The following is a 20,677-nucleotide window of genomic DNA, read 5'->3' as shown; positions in this document are numbered from 1 at the left end:
GACTTTTAAATATTTGAAGGGCTACTGAATGAACAATGTATTTGAACAATACAATAGGCTGTAATGCATCACAAATAGACAACTTTGGCTGCGGTGCTATTCACAACGTATGACTACTATTGTAATGCTACAACAATATGCGAATAGTGCAACCCACATTATTATTTTTTACAGATATCATATACATGGACCTTTAGCAGACATTTATGGTCCTCATTATATGCATGCTCCCTCATCCTGCAGCTAATTAAATCAACAATAACAAGGCTAAGTTGTAGTTGGTGGTTGCAGCATGGAGAAGATAAGTGCCATGGAGGAAAACATTAGTATGTGGTCTAGGCACACAAGTGTTAAATATTATGGTCCAAGTGCCTCTACGGTGTTTTATTAGTTGTGTGAGAGACTCTGAACTGTGGATGCAGGGTTACCTGTCCAATGTTTTTTTAATCCTCAGGCCATTCACATGGCTACCTTGAATCAATATGTAACCTGAGGTGAAGGAATTTATTAATAAAAAAACTGTGAACAAAAAGCTGATTGTCATGTGATGTTACGAGTGGCATGGCAAAGAATCTTAGAGTGCAGTGATATTACAGGAAAACCTAACTAACCTGTCCCCTACAGGACTGGGAGCATGGTTGGAATACAAAAAAGGCCAGATTATCAGAGGAACACTTTTATTGATCCAATACATCACAGTACAGTAGAGCACAGCTCTAATGTTCAACTGGAAATACTGTCTGAAATATCGTTCCATATTAAAACAGTAACAAAATGAAAGCATACACATACTAAAAAATCTCACACAAAGGTGTAATGTATGGTAGTGCGAGCACTGTAACAAATGTGTGTGTGAGTGTGAGTGAGTGAAAGTTTAACACCTGTCCATACCTTATCAGAGTACTGCGTTAATACACAACTGATTTGGACTTAACTGTTTACAACATAAGAAACCACAAGGTAGATGCCAACTTTGATTTTGCCACCATGTTTTGCCATTTCCTAATCCACAAAATGTGTATTGGGGTAGGATTTTGGATTGTTTGGTGAAGAGACCAAACAGTGAGGTCATCGGTCTCATTGGATTAGGAGAGGGCGGGGAAGGAAGTCGGCCGTGCCCTTTCAAAGGAACCATCCCAGCATTTGCCTGGAGTGATTTAGGGAAATCACGGAAAACCTAAATCAGGATGGTCAGAGGAGGAGGAGGAGATTAGTGTTTAACGTCCCGTCGACAACGAGGTCATTAGAGACGGAGCGCAAGCTCGGGTTAGGGAAGGATGGGGAAGGAAATCGGCCGTGCCCTTTGAAAGGAACCATCCCGGCATTTGCATGAAAGGATTTAGGGAAATCACGGAAAACCTAAATCAGGATGGCCGGAGACGGGATTGAACCGTCGTCCTCCCGAATGCGAGTCCAGTGTGCTAACCACTGCGCCACCTCGCTCGGTCAGGATGGTCAGACGCGGGATTGAACTGTCATCCTCCGGTATTGGGGTAGGCCTGGAGCTTTGTTTGATGTGTTGAAGGACTACATCAAATGCATTTTTAGCATCTATGTATGATACTCAAGCCACAGGTGCATTGTCTTCATTGTCATCACCATCTTTCTCCTTGTCACTGGTTGTTCAAGTTAAGCAGTCAACATCAGTTGTACTCATCTGCTCACATCACTGGGATCAACATCTGCTTGTAAAGATAGCATTATATGATGTTTAACTGGTGCCATAATTTAGTTGTACACACTTTAATATGTAAGAAGAACACTGTTACTAATTTATAAAAACATCGAGTTAGAAATATTTTGATTGAATTAGAAATTTCATATTTAAAGTGATCAAACTATCACAGCTGGCATCGGTCAACTCTCAACTGATCCATATCGCAAACGATGAGCCATCAACAAGTCGAGCCCTGACTGCAGAAATGGCCCATGTAGGTAAACAAAACACCGGAAATGGTAATCTTTGGACTACGCAGGGAGTTGGATCACCCAATGTCAGATTGGCAAGGTTCTACAGTACTTTGCCATTATCTGTGACAAAAGTGGCACCTATGATTGAAGCAACTAACTACAGGCAGAAACTGCAGATCACCAAACAGCCACTGGATGGCATTGCTTCATTTCAACAAGACAACCATGGAAGGGGCGTGACATTGTGGCCATGTGAGCTCTGGAGTGACCAGTTGTCTGACTCAAGTTTTATAGCAACATAGCACTTCCTGATGCAAATAAAGCCCCAAAGTGAAGTTGACCAGCAATACACACCCTGATTCAATAATTGCAGTATTACTGAATATAGTGACAGTAAATTATAAACTTTGTCTTCTACTCTGGCACCTGTTAATCAGTTACATAAATGTGGCTGCCTAGTCTATTCTACCTCATTAATGCAATGCTAAATTATGATTAGGCTGTCTGTATTCTAAGACTGTATGTATGTCTGGTGTGCCTCTTAGCTTTGTGTATTGGCTCTGAAATAAAAGTGTTTCAATTTTTTCCCTTGGTCATGTGTATAATAGAGGGTAGTTATTTATGATTCAGTATTTTAATTATGTCTGTCTGCGCATGTTATATATTTTAATCCAAACTGTCAGACAACAAAGTCAATGCATTGCAGTAATGGTCAGGAATGTAGATAGTGTTTCATGTGGTGAAAATAATTGAAAATGAAGTAGATAGCAGCAAGGTATCAGGAATTCTGGAACAAGGGGCTGCAGTTTGTCAGTAGACAGAGGAAGTCTATGTGCTGAATAGTCACCTGGCCCAGAAATGACCAGGCAAGATATCTCATTAACATGTCTGAATAGCATAAAACAATAATTGCTTATATATATCATATTTGTCTTTCTTGGTGCCGGAGATCTCACATGGTACCAGAGCTCCTTCATTCCTCCTTGCTCCATGGAGATTACAAATGCTCTTCAGCAGGTAGACTCTGTACCTGTTGAGTAGTGCTTTCCCACAGTATGTGTCCTGATGTGACAAACTAATTGCAATCATGCATGTCTTTGCTGTGTATTTGACGTATGTGGTATATGCCCTTCCATGAATGGCATGGGTCACTACAATATTGTGTGACAAAAAATTATGTTCAGCCATTGAATGCTTGTCTCATTGCTCTCCTTATGTTCATTTTCACTTTGTTCAGCTTTTGTTTGTCGGCTAGATATTTAGACTTCACCTCAATCTGTGATGAAGCTCTCTTTCTTTATGTAGCAGTTTTATGACCTGGTTATTAAACGATGGGTGGCCTTTCCCATCCCTTAAGACCTTTCTCGGAACATACTTGTCCTAGGCGTACTGAACAGTGTTTTTGAATTTTTTCCATTTGTGCTCCACATCTTTGTCCTCAGCATTGAACATTTGATGGTGGCTTCTCAGATAATCTGCAATTTAATTCAAGTCAAAGGATACTCAAAACATGCCTCATTAGGAACTCTTTCTACAAGTTATCTATGTAGATTCAGGGATTGAAAAGTTCTGTTAGCTACATGGCACATAGCAGTGTTCATCGTACAGCTGCATGACAAGTCATAATGTACTTTGAACAGTAATCAGTATTTACAGATGTGTGTAAACATTTTCTTTGCACAATATCATTGTAATCAAGTAAATATTAATCCACCAAGTACAGATAAACAGCAGCTACTTAGTATAACTGAGAAGGCAGCAGCTTTTTTAAAAGTAGCAGCATTCTTTCTAATGTATTTGATTACACTTAGCTAAATAGCATTAAGCAGTATAGTTTACTTATTATTGTATATACATATACAATTCACAGCAATATTTACAAAATAAAGACAAAAATACACTCCTGGAAATTGAAATAAGAACACCGTGAATTCATTGTCCCAGGAAGGGGAAACTTTATTGACACATTCCTGGGGTCAGATACATCACATGATCACACTGACAGAACCACAGGCACATAGACACAGGCAACAGAGCATGCACAATGTCGGCACTAGTACAGTGTATATCCACCTTTCGCAGCAATGCAGGCTGCTATTCTCCCATGGAGACGATCGTAGAGATGCTGGATGTAGTCCTGTGGAACGGCTTGCCATGCCATTTCCACCTGGCGCCTCAGTTGGACCAGCGTTCGTGCTGGACGTGCAGACCGCGTGAGACGACGCTTCATCCAGTCCCAAACATGCTCAATGGGGGACAGATCCAGAGATCTTGCTAGCCAGGGTAGTTGACTTACACCTTCTAGAGCACGTTGGGTGGCACGGATACATGCGGACGTGCATTGTCCTGTTGGAACAGCAAGTTCCCTTGCCGGTCTAGGAATGGTAGAACGATGGGTTCGATGACGGTTTGGATGTACCGTGCACTATTCAGTGTCCCCTCGACGATCACCAGTGGTGTACGGCCAGTGTAGGAGATCGCTCCCCACACCATGATGCCGGGTGTTGGCCCTGTGTGTCTCGGTCGTATGCAGTCCTGATTGTGGCGCTCACCTGCACGGCGCCAAACACGCATACGATCATCATTGGCACCAAGGCAGAAGCGACTCTCATCGCTGAAGACGACACGTCTCCATTCGTCCCTCCATTCACGCCTGTCGCGACACCACTGGAGGTGGGCTGCACGATGTTGGGGCGTGAGCGGAAGACGGCCTAACGGTGTGCGGGACCGTAGCCCAGCTTCATGGAGACGGTTGCGAATGGTCCTCGCCGATACCCCAGGAGCAACAGTGTCCCTAATTTGCTGGGAAGTGGCGGTGCGGTCCCCTACGGCACTGCGTAGGATCCTACGGTCTTGGCGTGCATCCGTGCGTCACTGCGGTCCGGTCCCAGGTCGACGGGCACGTGCACCTTCCGCCGACCACTGGCGACAACATCGATGTACTGTGGAGACCTCACGCCCCACGTGTTGAGCAATTCGGCGGTACGTCCACCCGGCCTCCCGCATGCCCACTATACGCCCTCGCTCAAAGTCCGTCAACTGCACATACGGTTCACGTCCATGCTGTCGCGGCATGCTACCAGTGTTAAAGACTGCGATGGAGCTCCGTATGCCACGGCAAACTGGCTGACACTGACAGCGGCGGTGCGCAAATGCTGCGCAGCTAGCGCCATTCGACGGCCAACACCACGGTTCCTGGTGTGTCCGCTGTGCCGTGCGTGTGATCATTGCTTGTACAGCCCTTTCGCAGTGTCCGGAGCAAGTATGGTGGGTCTGACACACCGGTGTCAATGTGTTCTTTTTTCCATTTCCAGGAGTGTACATGGGCTCTGGTCTCAATTGATCTTATAGACTCTATTCATTCCAATGTTAGGAGAGGCATTGGTGATATCCTTCTGGTATCCACTGAAACATCTCTTGGGACATTTCTCTATGATGTGGTCAACGATGAGCTCTGAAGCTACACAGTCCTACAACAGGGAATCTGAGAGTCCCCATTTGCAGATGATGGGCTTAGTGCTCGCATGTCCACATTGGATCCTGTGCAGCTGACACCAGGTTCTTGTAGGCAGTTGCAAGCCTGGTGTATGTGTAGGGCTTTTGAGGCCATGCCGATGTATGTTGCAGTTGTTTTTCCATTTCTCATTCCACATATCTTCATTCTTGAATGGTTGGCTCTCATGAGTTGTTCAGAATGGTTTCTTTGACTTAAGAGGCATGCTGGGTGGACTGAGCACCATTTCCTGTATATATAGCTTCTGGAAATACTATGAGTTACCAATTTTTTACCATTCACTGGTCACTGATTCTTGTCATCTCTCCCATCTATAATGATTTGCAGCAGCATAATTTTTTTTTTACTGTGGTAGAAAGTAGTATCATGAACAACATACTAATATTCCTGTGCCTTGGGATGTGAGCATGTGGGTTGGGGGTGGGGGTTGGGGCAGGTGTGAATCTAGAGTTTCATTTTTTATGTTTTTCTTGAATAACTCACCATCAGTTTCAGGCAGAAATGTATTCCTGTATACATTTAAACTATAATACATTAAATTTCCTACAAAAAAGATCCTATTAATTTTTTTCTCCAAAATTAGTAGTTTCCACTTCGCATGGAATGTAAAAATTACAGACTATGAAAAATAATGTGTTAATCATATAAAATTAATATTTATTGATGCATGAAGTGGGTTAAGAACAAATATTAAATACATTTACTACATATAAGATCCATGCGAGAAGGCAGGTCACTGACATGTGGTCATATTTGCACTTGTTAAGTGAGCTTGTATGTAAAGTATGTTCCCATGAACAGTAGCTGAGATGTGTTTTAGTTTGCAAGTGGGATGTTGTTAGTGGCCTATGTAGTGTTGGTGGGAAAGGGATTGTACTGGTGAACATGGCACCTTGCTGCTGACTATCCCTGACAATTTATTGTGAAACTGCGAAATCATAATGTAGTAATCTGGTGGTGAATTAATAAATGACCAGAAAGTTATTGCACTTCACTCATCATTAATCATGTTGCTGGTAGACTGTATGAATTTCTTCCATTCAGAAGCTGGTGGCTCTTGTACGGTGGGCTGCACCAGGTGGAGCCTCTTACCAGACAATCAAAGTATAACTTGAAACGTAGGCGGGAATATGTCTGATGGAATGGAACTGGTCATGTTGAAGCCTAGAACATCAATCTGCTGTAATGCAATGCCTGAGTTATATTGGAATATCTGACGCTTCATAATGACTAGGTGACCTACACAGAGGGAGCTAATTTAAGACTCTGAGGCTCTTCAGATGTTGGAGGGCTGAGGCTGGGCTAGTCCATTTGATATCCCTGGTGCTCTGAAAAATATTTTATCCATTGACAGTGGAAACAATAAAACTGACACTGTTGAACACATATTGACAGCAAGTTCACTTGACATAATAGCAAATAAGCACTCAATAAATCGAAAATAACTTCACTATATATAAACGAGCTGACAAGAGAATTTGACAGATTGACAGGAAATGCTGGGGAGGGGCAGAGCGTAAACTGTGCAGTGCCCCTGGTGGGGGAAGTTGCCTTTCCTGGAAGGACCCTACAACTGCTGTACAGGATGATGAAGAGTCAATCTCCCCTAGAGCAGTGTAGAACAGTGTGCAGCGATTTACACATATCCCATCCATATGCATTTCTCGTGTTAGTGTTATTAATGATTTGTACTGCATTGTATGTAGTATTAACAATGTCTCTGCAAAATAAACACCTCTCACGCATATGTGCCTGCTGCAGAAGGATCGGTAACATTTGTGAACACCCTGTAGTTGCTTTGCTTCTTGTCACATAATGGGATAGTGAGAGTGAGGAATCACCTGTTTGCTTTTCAGTTTGCAGACACATGAAGGAGAACAGCGCACGACAACAAACTGGCAACTACCTCCCTCCAACCCCCCTCCTCCACTGTTACACCCCCATAGCACAGATTATCCCTTAATACTGCTCTACTGCACTTAGTTGTGGTGCACACATTTATTGTTTGTTCTTAATTCACTCCATTAAACAATAAACATTTATTTTATACCATTGAAACACTATTTTTAGTGATCTGCAATTGTTTCATTGCCTTCAATGCCAAAATGGCTAGCCCTAGAGAAAAAAAATGAATAGGACATTTATTGTAATAAATATAATGTAGTTTAATTTCGTGGTGGTGAACTTTTTCAGTTTAAGTTGCATTTTCAAGTTACTCAATAAAAACATGAAAATGGACCTCTAAACAACCCCCATGCTCATATCCCGCTGCTCAGGATTTTCAGTATGTTATTCATGGCACTCTGACCTACCAACGTGCAAAAATTTGTGACTACACAAATTTTTTTCCATAATTTTGCTTCACTGACTGGACTGAAGCCAGGAACTGTTTAATACAAATGTTGGAGTTGTAAGGAATTTACATCCCTGGACTCAATGTAAACATTTAAAGTTATGCAGAATTTACACCCCTGAGTCCAAATATTACAATAAACTGTAGGAGTGACCAAAGAGATAATCTTCTATGAGGGTGGTTTGAAAAGTTCTCAGTGCTAGCACGAGTTGTTCACGTGATATTCATGGGACTGTTGCCTGTAAACATGTGCCACATCAGTGCTCTTGGAAGAGAGCTGTGGCGGTGACATTGCTCTGTTGTTGTTGCCACAGTGATTTGCGAAGATGGAAAAAATAGAGATTTAAGCAGTGATTAAGTACTTCGTAAAGAAAGATATGAATGCAAAGGACATTCATGCCGATTTCCAGAATACACTGGGGGACTCTGCTGCTTCATATTCAACTGTTGCCAAGTGGACAAATGAATTTAGATTTGGTCAGGAGAACTGAGATGATGATCTGTGCAGTGGTCGGCCAAGATGTGTCACTGCTTCAGAAATCATTGCAAAACCGCACAAAATGGTCATGGAGGATCGCTGATTGAAAGTGCGTGAAACTGTTCACACTTTCCAGATGTCTTCTGAAAGGGTATATCACACTGTAACTGAAGAATTAGAAATAAAAAAATTATCTGCAAGATGGGCACAACGACTCTTGACACAGGATCAAAAACACGTGCTGTCACCATGGCAAAATTACACAAACTACACCCACCTTATTCACCTGATATGGCTCTGTCAGATTTCCATCTCTTCTCAAACCAAAAATTTTTCTTTGTGGATGAAGATTCACTTCAAACGACGAACTGATAGCCAGAGTTGACAACTATTTTGCAGGCCTGGAGGAAACTCATTTTCGAGATGGGATCAAGGCATTGGAACATTGTTGGGCCAAGTGCATTAATCTACAAGGAGTTTCAGTGATGTAAGTACTTTTTTCTTTTCCATTCTGAGAACTTTTCAAACCACCCTCATAGTTTGTTTTTGAATGTTTGGTGTGTATCAATTTCCTGCCTTGTATTTACCAGCAACCTGTTATACACTTATGCTTCAGAGAGTAAAACTCCATTCTGAACCTTACACAGGAGTTGCCAGACTACGTGAAAATTATTTTTACTTCCAGTAATGTGGTTGTGAATTGCAGAGTTCATCCTAAATTAACTCTTGTTATTAATCACAAATACCATTAGGTATATGCAGTGAATGTAAAGTGGCTTCTGCTGCATGTTTGGTTATCAACATTACACATTATTTTTAATAAACTCATCTGCAGTTTTTTGACCTCAGCGTCTCTGCCCTAGAAGATTATGCCATTGGACAGCACTGAACGAAAGTATGCAAAGTATGCTAACTATCCAATCTGCAGGTCAACACAAAGAGATAGATTTGCAAGTGTAATGCAGGAAGAACTGAGCTCCTACATTTCGTAATCTATGTCCTGGAGCTACTTCAGTTTGTTATCCATCTGGATGCCAATAAATTTCACATCCAGAGGCCCATCCACTGTTTACTCATTGATCTTTTCTTCTGGTACTTGTGGGTCAGTTTGATTTATGATTTTTGGTAAATCATTTATATAGAGTAAGAACAGGAACAGCCAAGCATTGAAAGTTGCAGGACATTTCATTTAATGTTAATTTTGTTGCGTCATATTATAAAGTAATCCTCGTTTTTCTATTATTAAGACATCTCTCTACTCATAGAAGGAGAAGGCCTGATTTACACAATAAAAGACCGTCAAAAGGTGACAAAAGATGCTATTAGGTTTTAGAAATTAAAAATGTTGATTATGGTATGTATTTAACAAAACAGAGGGGTAACTGGTGAAACAAACCAAGAAGTTCCACATATTCACAACTGAAGATTATATAGATATACATGATAGGGGTAACAATTTAATAAAAGTACCTACACAAATAGAAAAAGGTACTGAAGGACCAGAAAGAGCAAAACGTGCAGCTATTAAAGGGAAAGCAAGAGTTTCAAGCAAACATTAACAGGAGAGTGACAGAATATGCTGAATTAAACAAAATTATTTAGAGTGTCTTTGAGAGGATGTGAGATTTGTGCCAATATTTGTTCACAAGCATGATTTTTGCCTGCAATCGTAAGAAGAGGCAGTCATTTCTTCCATCCTGCAATACATCTTAAAATATAAATGTGCTAATCATCAAGAACTTGTGGATGATTGGCAACCGCACAAAATTAGAGGTAAATTAATAATGTCAGTATAATTTAATAGTGGTGTGTGTGTGTGTGTGTGTGTGTGTGTGTGTGTGTGTGTGTGTGTAGTAATCGAACAATTGACTTTTTGTTAAGCACCAAGTTTGCTGCAAAATATGGTTTGTAGATATAGTAATAGTATTAGTACTTTGCATTGTATTTTTGTTACACTGCGAAGAATACTGTTCATGGCACCATTTTAGTTACAACAAGAATTCATGCATTAATTCCAGTACTACAAGTAGTAATTATCTCTCATTATGTAAATTTCATGCCGATTCATACTCTTTGCGTTAGCTGTTGGGCTGCCTCCGAGCAAGGTTATTCCAACATCGACCAATAGACCTAACACAAAAGAACTTCGATAAAAGAAAAAAGGAGAGAAGTTTTGGGAACACCTTTGATGTGCAGTGACATATACACTGCATATTTTCATATTACAAAAGTATAAATTCTAATTCCACCAAATGCAGCAGATTAGTTTCCAGAGCACTTAAATCAAGATTGCGATGTCCTTTTGCAAGCCAATCATGTTTCATGCGACATGACCTCGCCAGCTGATGACATCAGATATTCAGAGCATAGGACATGTGTTGCTGTCAGCCAATAACAAGATCAGTGTTAAGTAGCACGAACATACAAAGACGAAAAGTTAATGATTTACATTAATATACACAGTGTAGATACAAGAAAAGCTATGTTTCACATATGATATTGGTCTCAAAGATTAATAAGCTACAAGAGAAGCTTACTTTTCACAAGTGATATTGGTCTTTTTGTGTGTGTGTTACTCTTTAAGATACATCACACAAATGTGCCAGTAAATTTAAAATAATGACATAAATGTCTGGTCTTCTGGACTCAAAATTATTCTAAGTAGCTGGTCCTCAAAGTGTTAAGTTATAAATGAGCGTCAAACGCTCTCTGATTTCAGAAATTCATCCCACATTCTCGCAAGTAACATCATTCATCTTATATAAAAGGAAATTTACTTTGTAAGTAACGCGTTTCAAATCACCAATTGCAATACTTTCCTGAGACTGTTAGAAATAGGTTCGTTTTAGCAGTTGCCAGAGAGCAACAGAAAACGGGCATTATCGTGTGTGTGCAGCTCTGGTGATGTAGCAAGCTCACATGTTCCAAGGTATAAAGCATTAAGAGATCTTACATTACACCATAAAAGAAACGGGACATCAGTGCATACTCCAAGAGCATTGGAATTTTGTAAACCATACTGAAATGCATAATTCAGCTTGAAGTGCACATTGGTTTGTCCATATTCACAATGAAGTAAGCCCCACCTGATATTAAGCTTTTCATTGCGGTTTTTGGGATGTAAATTTTCTTGGAGTACCAGTACTGTACTATTTCATGTTTGGTTCTTTATTATGGCATAATGCCATACATGCCAGAAGATGAAAATGTGCACTTGAAATTCAGCAAACAATTGAAACTAGCCGATACTGTGGAATGGAACACTTCATTTCAAATAAATTTATTGCCTCAGCAGAAAAGATTAATAAAGCAAAATTTCTTTAGCAAACCGACAAAAATAACTTCATTGTTCTGCAAGGTGATTAATACTTGACTGCCAAAAACATGGAAATAAAATAAAATCAGAAAACTGAAACTAATAATATATTTTTGCCTTTCGTAATTATGTGAATCTATTTTAATTCATTTGATAGCTCCCAGCCATAGAAATCCACTTTGTTTTCATTTGACATTGAAGCTGTAAATGAAGTGGAAACAGTGAAATCACTTAACATAAACACAGGTCACATGGACACTACCCCCGTCCCCACTACAACTCAGACAACTCTGCGCATGTGTGGATCTGGCAGATAGTGCGGGCCAGAAAAATTTTTCTCATCAGCATCTGGCTGCTTGCTGCTACTGCCAATACAGCTAACAAGCACATTTCAGGCAGGCAGAAGTGGAAGGAGGTACTGCTCATATGAGAGTCCATGCGCATGAGCCCGCTGGCAACTAATCAAATGAACCAACTGTAAACAATTCTGACGTCACGCTCATAGGAAGCAGTTTATTGTTAAGAAGCATTGCATAGTCTTCACCCTTAAACCTTTGACATATTTTTGCTGTTTGCAGAGGCTTGTGTGTGCACAGCATTTTGTTGTTGTAAATGGTGCATTTCCTTTGCAACTAAAGTTTTATTTATTTTATTTTTTCATTTATGTTTTATTGCAGCAGTATTATTCTCCAGTAGCTGGATACGGTAACATTCTTTGTTAGAGTATCAGTTCTTACCAGTCAAAATTACAGAAATTTAACTGAAAACTAAAACAATCAAAAATTCCTGTAGTTCCAAAAACTTCCCGGGTTTTTCCTGGATGAAAAAATTAATGGGTTTTTCCTGGATTTCCCAGTTGTTCCGGGGCGTATACACCATTTTAGTACTTCCGTATCTGATTTCTTTGCATACTGATTCTTCCTGACTAACTTCTTAAACTTCAGCTTACTCTTAATCACTACTACATTTTGATCGGGGTCTATATCTGCTCCTTGGTACACCTGGGCCTGATTTCGGAATCTATAACTGACCATGATGTAATCTAACTGAATCTTCCCATATCACCTGGCCTCTTCCAAGTACACCTCCTCCTCTTGTCCTTCTTGAACAGAGTATTCGCTATTACTAGCTGAAATTTATTACAGAACTCAATTAGTCTTTCTCCTGTCTCAGTCCTTGTCCCAAGCCCATATTCTCTTGTAAACTTTCCTTCTACTTCTTCCCCTAAAATTGCATTCCAGTCCCCTACGACTATTAGACTTTCATCTCCATTTACGTACAGTATTACCCTTTCAATATCCTCATATACTTTCTCTCTTTCTTCATCTTCAGCTTGCAATGTCGGCATATATACCTGAACTATCTTTGTCGATGTTGGTTTGCTGCAGATTCTGATAAGAACAACCCTATCACTGAACTGTTCACAGTAACACATTCTCTACCCTACCTCCCTATTAGTTACCAACACAGTAAATAAGAAAACTGTTGAAAAAGCACAGCATATGTAAAAAACTGAATTATAAATTTTTTAGGACTGTGTAGTTCAGATCCAATACTTCAGTTACAGTATGCGAATTTTCATGATCTCTCCATATGGTAACTTTTTATAAGTACCTCTGCGCAACCATAAATTGCGTAAGAGACTACACTGATAAAAATGTCCACTTGTAACTGGATATTTCTATCAACCACCACTCACCCCCCCCCCCCCCCCCCAGTGTAAGTGAAAATTTTGAAGAAAACCTCAGTTCTTTGGTATGAATGTTTCCCAATTATCCTGGAAGAGACTTCAATCATCCAATATTCAATTGGGAAAATTACAGTTTTGTAAGTGGTCAGTGTGGCAAGGCGTCCTGTGAAACATTACTAAGTGCCTTCTCTGATATCCAACTAGGAAAGATAGTTGGGAGCCCATTCAGGATGAAGATACATTACACCTAATGGTAACAAACAGACATGAACTCGTTGAGGATGTCCATACTGAAACAGGTATCAGTGACCATGACATAGTTGTGGCCATAATGATTTCTAAAGTGCAAAGAGCAGAAAAAAGTACAAAGATTTACATATTCAGTGAAGTAGGTAAAAGGCATTCATAACATTTCTCTCTAGACAGATGCATGTAGATGAAATATCACTAAAAATTAAAAGAGCAGTTGATCATTCATGGGTGGTGGTGGTGGTTAGTGTTTAACGTCCCGTCGACAACGAGGTCATTAGAGACGGAGCGCAAGCTCGGGTTAGGGAAGGATTGGGAAGGAAATCGGCCGTGCCCTTTCAAAGGAACCATCCCGGCATTTGCCTGAAACGATTTAGGGAAATCACGGAAAACCTAAATCAGGATGGCCGGAGACGGGATTGAACCGTCGTCCTCCCGAATGCGAGTCCAGTGTGCTAACCACTGCGCCACCTCGCTCGGTAGCGATCATTCATGGGATTAATATGTATCTTGTAGAGCAGTTCATGATTGGAGGCGCTCTCGATGTTATGCAGTCACTATATCGAAATAGTGACGTCTGCTTATCAGGTGTAAAGCAAAGCAAATGGCCATGGATGACACAATGCTGAATAAAACATGTTTTAGCCATCAAGAGCGTAATGTGTGAAGCCTCCAGTAAGTAATAGCAGATTCTTATTGTTCTCTCACAAACGGAAGACATTCAGATCACTTGTAATGGCTGTCAGTGGCACCAAAGTTAGTGCCCAGACACTTGTTATAATGGAGGACTTGACATTGAGAGTAGTGAAGCAAAAGCAGAAATACTGAACATCATTTTCAAATGATCCTTTACTTTACTATGGATGCTACAGATGTACAGCCCTTGGGTTTACTTTCCACACCACTACAAAGAAACTGAGAAAGATATTAGTATCAGTGGCATTGTGAAGCAGTTAAAATCACTCGTTTTAAGTGAGGCTCCAGGAACCTTGACAGATTCTATAAAGACTTTTTTTTTTATTTGAATCATAATATGATGTAAATCCCTTGAACAAAAAGCTGTGCTCGTTGATTAGAAAAAAGCACGTATCACATCCATCTACAACTAGGACAACAGAAAAAAATTCACAACACTCCCATCAAATCTAATTGATGTCCATCTGTTGTAGAATCCTAGATTGTATTCTGAGCTCAAACAGAACGGGGTACCTCGATCAGAACGTTCTCCTCCATTCAATCAGCATGGATTCTAAAAACACCAATCATGCAAAACCCAACTTGTGCTTTTCTCACATGACACCCCAAAACCATGCATCAATAAAATCAGGTAGATGCAGTATTTCTTGATTTTTGAAATGCATCTGACTTGGTAATACATTTATTAACAAAACTATGATCAGACAAAAAAAAGTATCTGTGACTGGATTGAGGATATCTTGGTAGGCAGGACATGGCATGTTATCTTGGATAGTGTGATCAAAAAAAGTAAAGTATCTTCAGGTGTGCTCCACGAAGTTTGTTGGGAACCTTGTTGTACATACTGTACTTCTTGAGCTGACAGATGATATTAATAGTAACCTCAGATTCTAGTAGATTGATATAATTATGTGTAATGAACTACTATCTGAAAAAAGCTGCACAAGTATCTAGGTAGATTTTAATAAGCTTTCAAAGTGGTGCAAAGACTGGCAACTTGCTTCAAATGTCCACTAACATAAAATTGTGCATTTCAAAAAATGCAGAATAGTAGTAGCCTATGGCTACAACAGCAGTGACTCATAATTTGGATCAATCAATGCACACAAAAACTTGGATGAACAATGTCTAGGGATATGAAATAGAATGATCACATGGGTTCAGTTGTAGGTAAATCAGGTGGTAGACGTCAGTTCATGGGCATGATACTCAGGAAATGTGGTCAGTTTACAAAGGAGACTGCTATAAAACACTTATGTATCCCATCTTAGACTGTGGTTAAAGTGTGTGGGACCCATACCATAGAGGACTAACAGAGGATATTGAATGTATACGAACAAGGGAGACACAAATGGTCACAAGTTTCTTTGGCTGATAGGAGTGTGTCATGGAAATGTTAAAAAACATAAATTGGCAGACTCTTGAAAATACATACAATCAAGAAGCAATATTAAGTGAAGATTCTAAAGCAGTGATCTTCAAATCTTTTTGCTCAAGAGCCAAAACTGACACTGTGGGGTGGCACCTCGAACTGCTTTAGAATAAGGGTAAAATAAGTTGTCCACCTGCCCCAAAGCACTGACTGTTAAAAGTCAGTACAATTCAGAGCCTGTTGTGTTGACTGTGGTCTGTTTCCGATTGCTGTAAACTTCAGCAATCTAACAGTCATGATATTAGAGTTGCATGCTGAAGTGCTGTTGATTTTATTGTATGTATGAATAACTTTGATAAACAACAGTATTTGTACTTGTATTTAAATACTGTATTGAATATGAGACACCATTACAAAAGTTTTATTTATGATTTAAATGCCAGTTTTCTTCTACTCACTGCACTGTATTACAACAGCTTTAATTAATTTAATGTTCTTTGCTGCAAATAAGTACCTTGTTCGAAGAAAACCATCACTGTATTGCGCACTCACAGATCCATGTTATCTTCATGTCCAAATTTATACAACAGCAGCTGATCAGTACGAAACAATCATGCATGGCCATCAATTGTCAATACTGTAAAACGTTCCCCCTGTAACACCCTCTAACTCCGCAGTGGTCACACTACTTACCCCACTGCATCTGAGGTAAGCAGCTAACTTTACTTTGCTTACAGCCGAATTCATCAATATCATTTAAAATCAAGCATACCTTAAAATATTACTGTTTGTTACTGAGCACAAAAACTACACTCTTAAGAAGTTCTTAAGATTAGTTGATTTTTCTGGATTTGGTTGTTACTTGCTAGATGCATATTATTATAAAATATGGCTAAGAACTACACACCGCATGAATACTTCATTCGGACTGCAAACAACCTGAGGGCAAGTCTGATAACTACTGCTCTAGAGATATTCTTCAGCTCCTCATGTATTGCTCCTGCAGTGACTATGAAGACAAAAATAGACTAATAACAGCATGACAGATGCATTCAAGCAGTCATTCTCTCTGTGCTCCTCACATGGCTGGAATGGGAAGAAACACTACTATGTGGTATCATGCTAAGGTATGCCATGCATGTCACAGATGTTCGCAGAGTATATATTTACATGTATATGAATATAATAGAGGGAAACATTCCGCGTGGGAATAATATATCTAAAAACAAAGATGCTGTAACTTACCAAACGAAAGCGTTGGTATGTTGATAGAGACAAAAAACACACACACAAATTACAAGCTTTCGCAACCCACGGTTGCTTCATCAGGAAAGAGGGAAGGAGAGGGAAAGATATGGCGGATGGATATATATATATATATATGTGTGTGTGTGTGTGTGTGTGTGTGTGTGTGTGTGTGTGTGTGCGCGGGCGCGCGCGCCAGTGTATACCTGTCCTTTTTCCCCCTAAGGTAAGTCTTTCCGCTCCCGGGATTGGAATGACTCCTTACCCTCTCCCTTAAAACCCACATCCGTTCATCTTTCCCTCTCTTTCCCTCTTTCCTGATTAAGCAACCCCGTGGGTTGCGAAAGCTTGTAATTTGTTTGTATGTTTCTGTGTTTTTTGTCTCTATCAACATACCAATGCTTTCGTTTGATAAGTTACAGCATCTTTGTTTTTAGATATATTTACATGTATATGTAGATACCAAAATAAGATACAGAAAAATTAAGGATGGCAATGTACTAGTTAGAGACTAAATATCAGTCTCTGCTTAACATTTGACACTACAGAAAATTCTGTGTATATATTACTCTATGGCTAACCTTGTATATATTACTGATCATAGATGACACATGTTTGAAGCAAGCCATGAATGCTTCAAAACGTCTTCTCTTAATATTTTCAAATTTATTTCTCAAATTGTTTGCCTTGGCAGTCTCTCTCTTCAGTTTGATATTGATTTCTTTCATTTTATCCTCCCACATGTTCACTCTTTCTGTGACCTGATAAAAGCAGAAAAAGACAGTAATTAAAGTTATATAGTGATACATGATAATCATGTTGAACTGAATGATATATTCTTTTTTGTCATGGACTGACACAAACTAGGCAGGTTAATGCTACAAACCACCCAGTTATGTGGAAATCAAGAGTGATACTAAGTTGATGGCTGAAATCATTGTAGTGAACCAGTGTTATGAATACAAGTAATTTGAGCTTAAATCAGAATGCAGGAGAGAAGTCACAATTGTAAACAATAACAGGGAGAATCAGAATTCCAAAATCAAAGTCCAGGCTCAAAAGTGAGGTAGAACCAGAATTTGTGTACCAAGGTTTCAATAGCCAGATATGAACTGCCAGTCTATCTGTCAGGCCCGATATTTATTTCATTTAGTGAGCCACTGATGATCACCATTTGATATGTTAATCGTAACCTCTGGTGTCACAGATATCACTGGAGGACCTACCTGCTGGACAAGTGCTCATCAGTGCTCTCCAAGTCTATACCAGTATCGCTTCAGTGGTGAGTTATTAGATTCCACCCCATGCTCATAAGGACGGTAGCGCCTGAGGTGAAATCAGGCTTGTGATGTGGTGTCACGAGAAGTAGGCAATCCTGCCAAATGCTCAATGCCACCATTTGGTGTATGGCTGCAAATGTCAGCCCTTACACTACTAGGGCATGTATGTGAGGACCGGACTTACTGCCTTAGGCACAAAAGATTGAAAAGATACATGTGCCTGTGCACTATCTCAGCTGGGGTATGGGAGTGGACCAACATACAGGGACGCAGCATGTCAGAATTTCTTCTTCAAAGGTGTTATCATTGTCATTTTGGCCTTAAAGCATTCTGACCAGTTAGTCTGGTGCTGAGTTAGATGCAGTACAAAATGGATCAGTGGTCAGATCTGCTATATTGCTCCTTTGACAAAAGGTACAGAGCTAATTCGCTGTGAATTGTAGATCATTGTGGAATATAATGGTGTGTGGCACTCTGTCTATTGCAGAACAAGTGATTAGTTTTCAGACTGTAAATGCTGATGCTGTTGATGACATCTAGGCAAGATACAGTAATTAATAAAGATTTAGTCAATCAGCAGCTCTTAGCAGTTCTGAAATAAGACTTTATTTCAAATATCTATGAACTGAGAAGCACAACCAGCTCAAAATATAACACAGAGCCTCCTTGATTGGGAGTAGACCATGGGAAACAACGTCATGCCAAATCCATATGATTTTGTGCCCACATTTGGCAGGCCTGGACCACACGTTCAGCCACTGCACGACACCTTGCCAATGCTTTTATCCTCTACATCCTCCAGTGTGCCTCATAAACTAGCTTCAGGACTTGAGGCCGAATCATACTTGGGATTACCACTTTTCTGTAGCCAGCATCAGTATCCCTGATTAACACTGATTTTGTGGCACATCAAAAAATAGATCCAGTGTGCCGGTTCTGGTGATCTGGGCAGGTTATCAACCCAGTTAAATGAGTGTACTTAACAATTTCGTGGCATGTAGAATCCTGATTTGTGAGTTTATGGACACCTTCTGAGCCCTCGCGCTGAGTTTGTCTAGTTGTTTTCACCAACCTGGTAGCTATCTACCTGTTGTTTATTGGAATCATCAGCGGATGGAACACAGCATTGGCACTGGCATGTGTAAGTTTAGGTTGCTAGTGAATTTTATTATGGTAATCATTAAACAGCATCATCTTATTGACAAATTCATTCAGGGGTTTGTGGCCTGTAACCAGATGGAACTTTGCATTACATGAGAAAGCATGACATTTTTTGATACAGTAAATAATAGCCAGTGCCTCTTTTGCTACCTGGCTTTAATTCACTCGTGACATATTCGTGTTTCAGACATATATGCAGTCAGTGGTTTTGTGCTATTAGTGACTTATGTGACAGAACAGTGTTGATTCTGAACTGCAAAACATCTGTTGACAGCACTACTCTATCTTCCTGTGTAAATGTGGTCAGACTGGGAACAGACATCAAACACTTTTTAGCTTCACAAGCACTGCCTGACAATATTGAATTACAGAAATTTAACTCCTGTTTTAAGATGACGGAGGGGGTATAATATCTGCACAGCATTCAGAATAAATTTGCCAGAGAAATTTATCTTGGCCAAGAAGAAGTGGAGTTTCATCAAATCTTTAGGTGCAGGAAGAGTAGTATTTGCTTCAACATCAGCTGACATGGGCCAGAGAACACCTTTATGTAGTATGTGGCCAAGGTACTCAACACTCAGTTGGAAAGAGAAACACTAACTCTAAGTCTGAATTTTCACTATCGGCTGGACCTAGTGACTACGTCATCCAAGCAGTTCGCAGCTGCTCCAGGTATTTTTGAAATACTGTGGGATCACTCTCAACACCATACATTGATGCAGCCCGAAAGACATCTGATTACCATAAAACATTTGATTTTGCATCTACTGGTAAATGCAGGTAATTGTTAACTAAATCTATCTCGGAACAGACCTGGCCCCCTGATAACTTAGTAGGCACTGTAGTGCAACATGAGTTATTTGTGAGAATGACCCGTGTTCCACTGAAGATGCTCATGCTGGCAAAAGATGGTCCTGTCTTATAAACAATTTATGTAGTGTGAAAAATATAATGTGTGTGCTTCAATCTGTGATCTGTGCAGATTGTGCGTTTGCAGTGAGATAACACAGCAGGGGCAAGGCACGGCATGGTATGGCAACACTATCTGGGCATGGGTATTTATTCTTTGATGACACCCCATGAAGATGTCATGCACACATCAGAGAAAATGGAAATACTGCAAAGTGAAAGTTCAAGACAAGGAAAGACTCTAGAACATTAGATTTTTAACTTGAGTTTGGTATGAAGTATCTGAAGTTATGAGTCACTAATAACTGGATCTGTCTTCACAATTAAAGTACACAGTGGAAGCAATACAGAAGATTATCATTGAAGACATGCTCATCATTTAGTAGTTGGAAATAGTGAGACACACACTTACAGCATCACTCTGCCTGGAGATGGAGTCAAGAAGAATAAGTCTACGCATGGCACAATGCACCAGCTTCACATGTGCAGTCAACGGTAGCATT

The 20,677-nt window shown here is 40.0% G+C and overlaps 1 protein-coding gene across 1 annotated transcript in view; it reads right to left on the bottom strand.

The window, feature by feature from the left end:
- LOC126259679 (structural maintenance of chromosomes protein 1A-like) overlaps nt 1-20,677 on the bottom strand; it is a 214,612-nt gene that overhangs the window by 41,671 nt on the left and 152,264 nt on the right. Inside the window, exon 9 of the mRNA XM_049956637.1 lies at nt 17,406-17,585. Coding sequence (XP_049812594.1) covers nt 17,406-17,585 — 180 coding nt within the window. The remainder of the gene's footprint in view (nt 1-17,405; nt 17,586-20,677) is intronic.

This window comes from Schistocerca nitens, chromosome 5 (genome assembly GCF_023898315.1).
Source record: "Schistocerca nitens isolate TAMUIC-IGC-003100 chromosome 5, iqSchNite1.1, whole genome shotgun sequence".
NCBI classification, from domain to species: Eukaryota; Metazoa; Arthropoda; class Insecta; order Orthoptera; family Acrididae; genus Schistocerca; species Schistocerca nitens.
The sequence above is the reverse complement of the archived record's forward strand: the minus strand, read 5'-3'. Positions and strand labels throughout refer to the sequence as shown.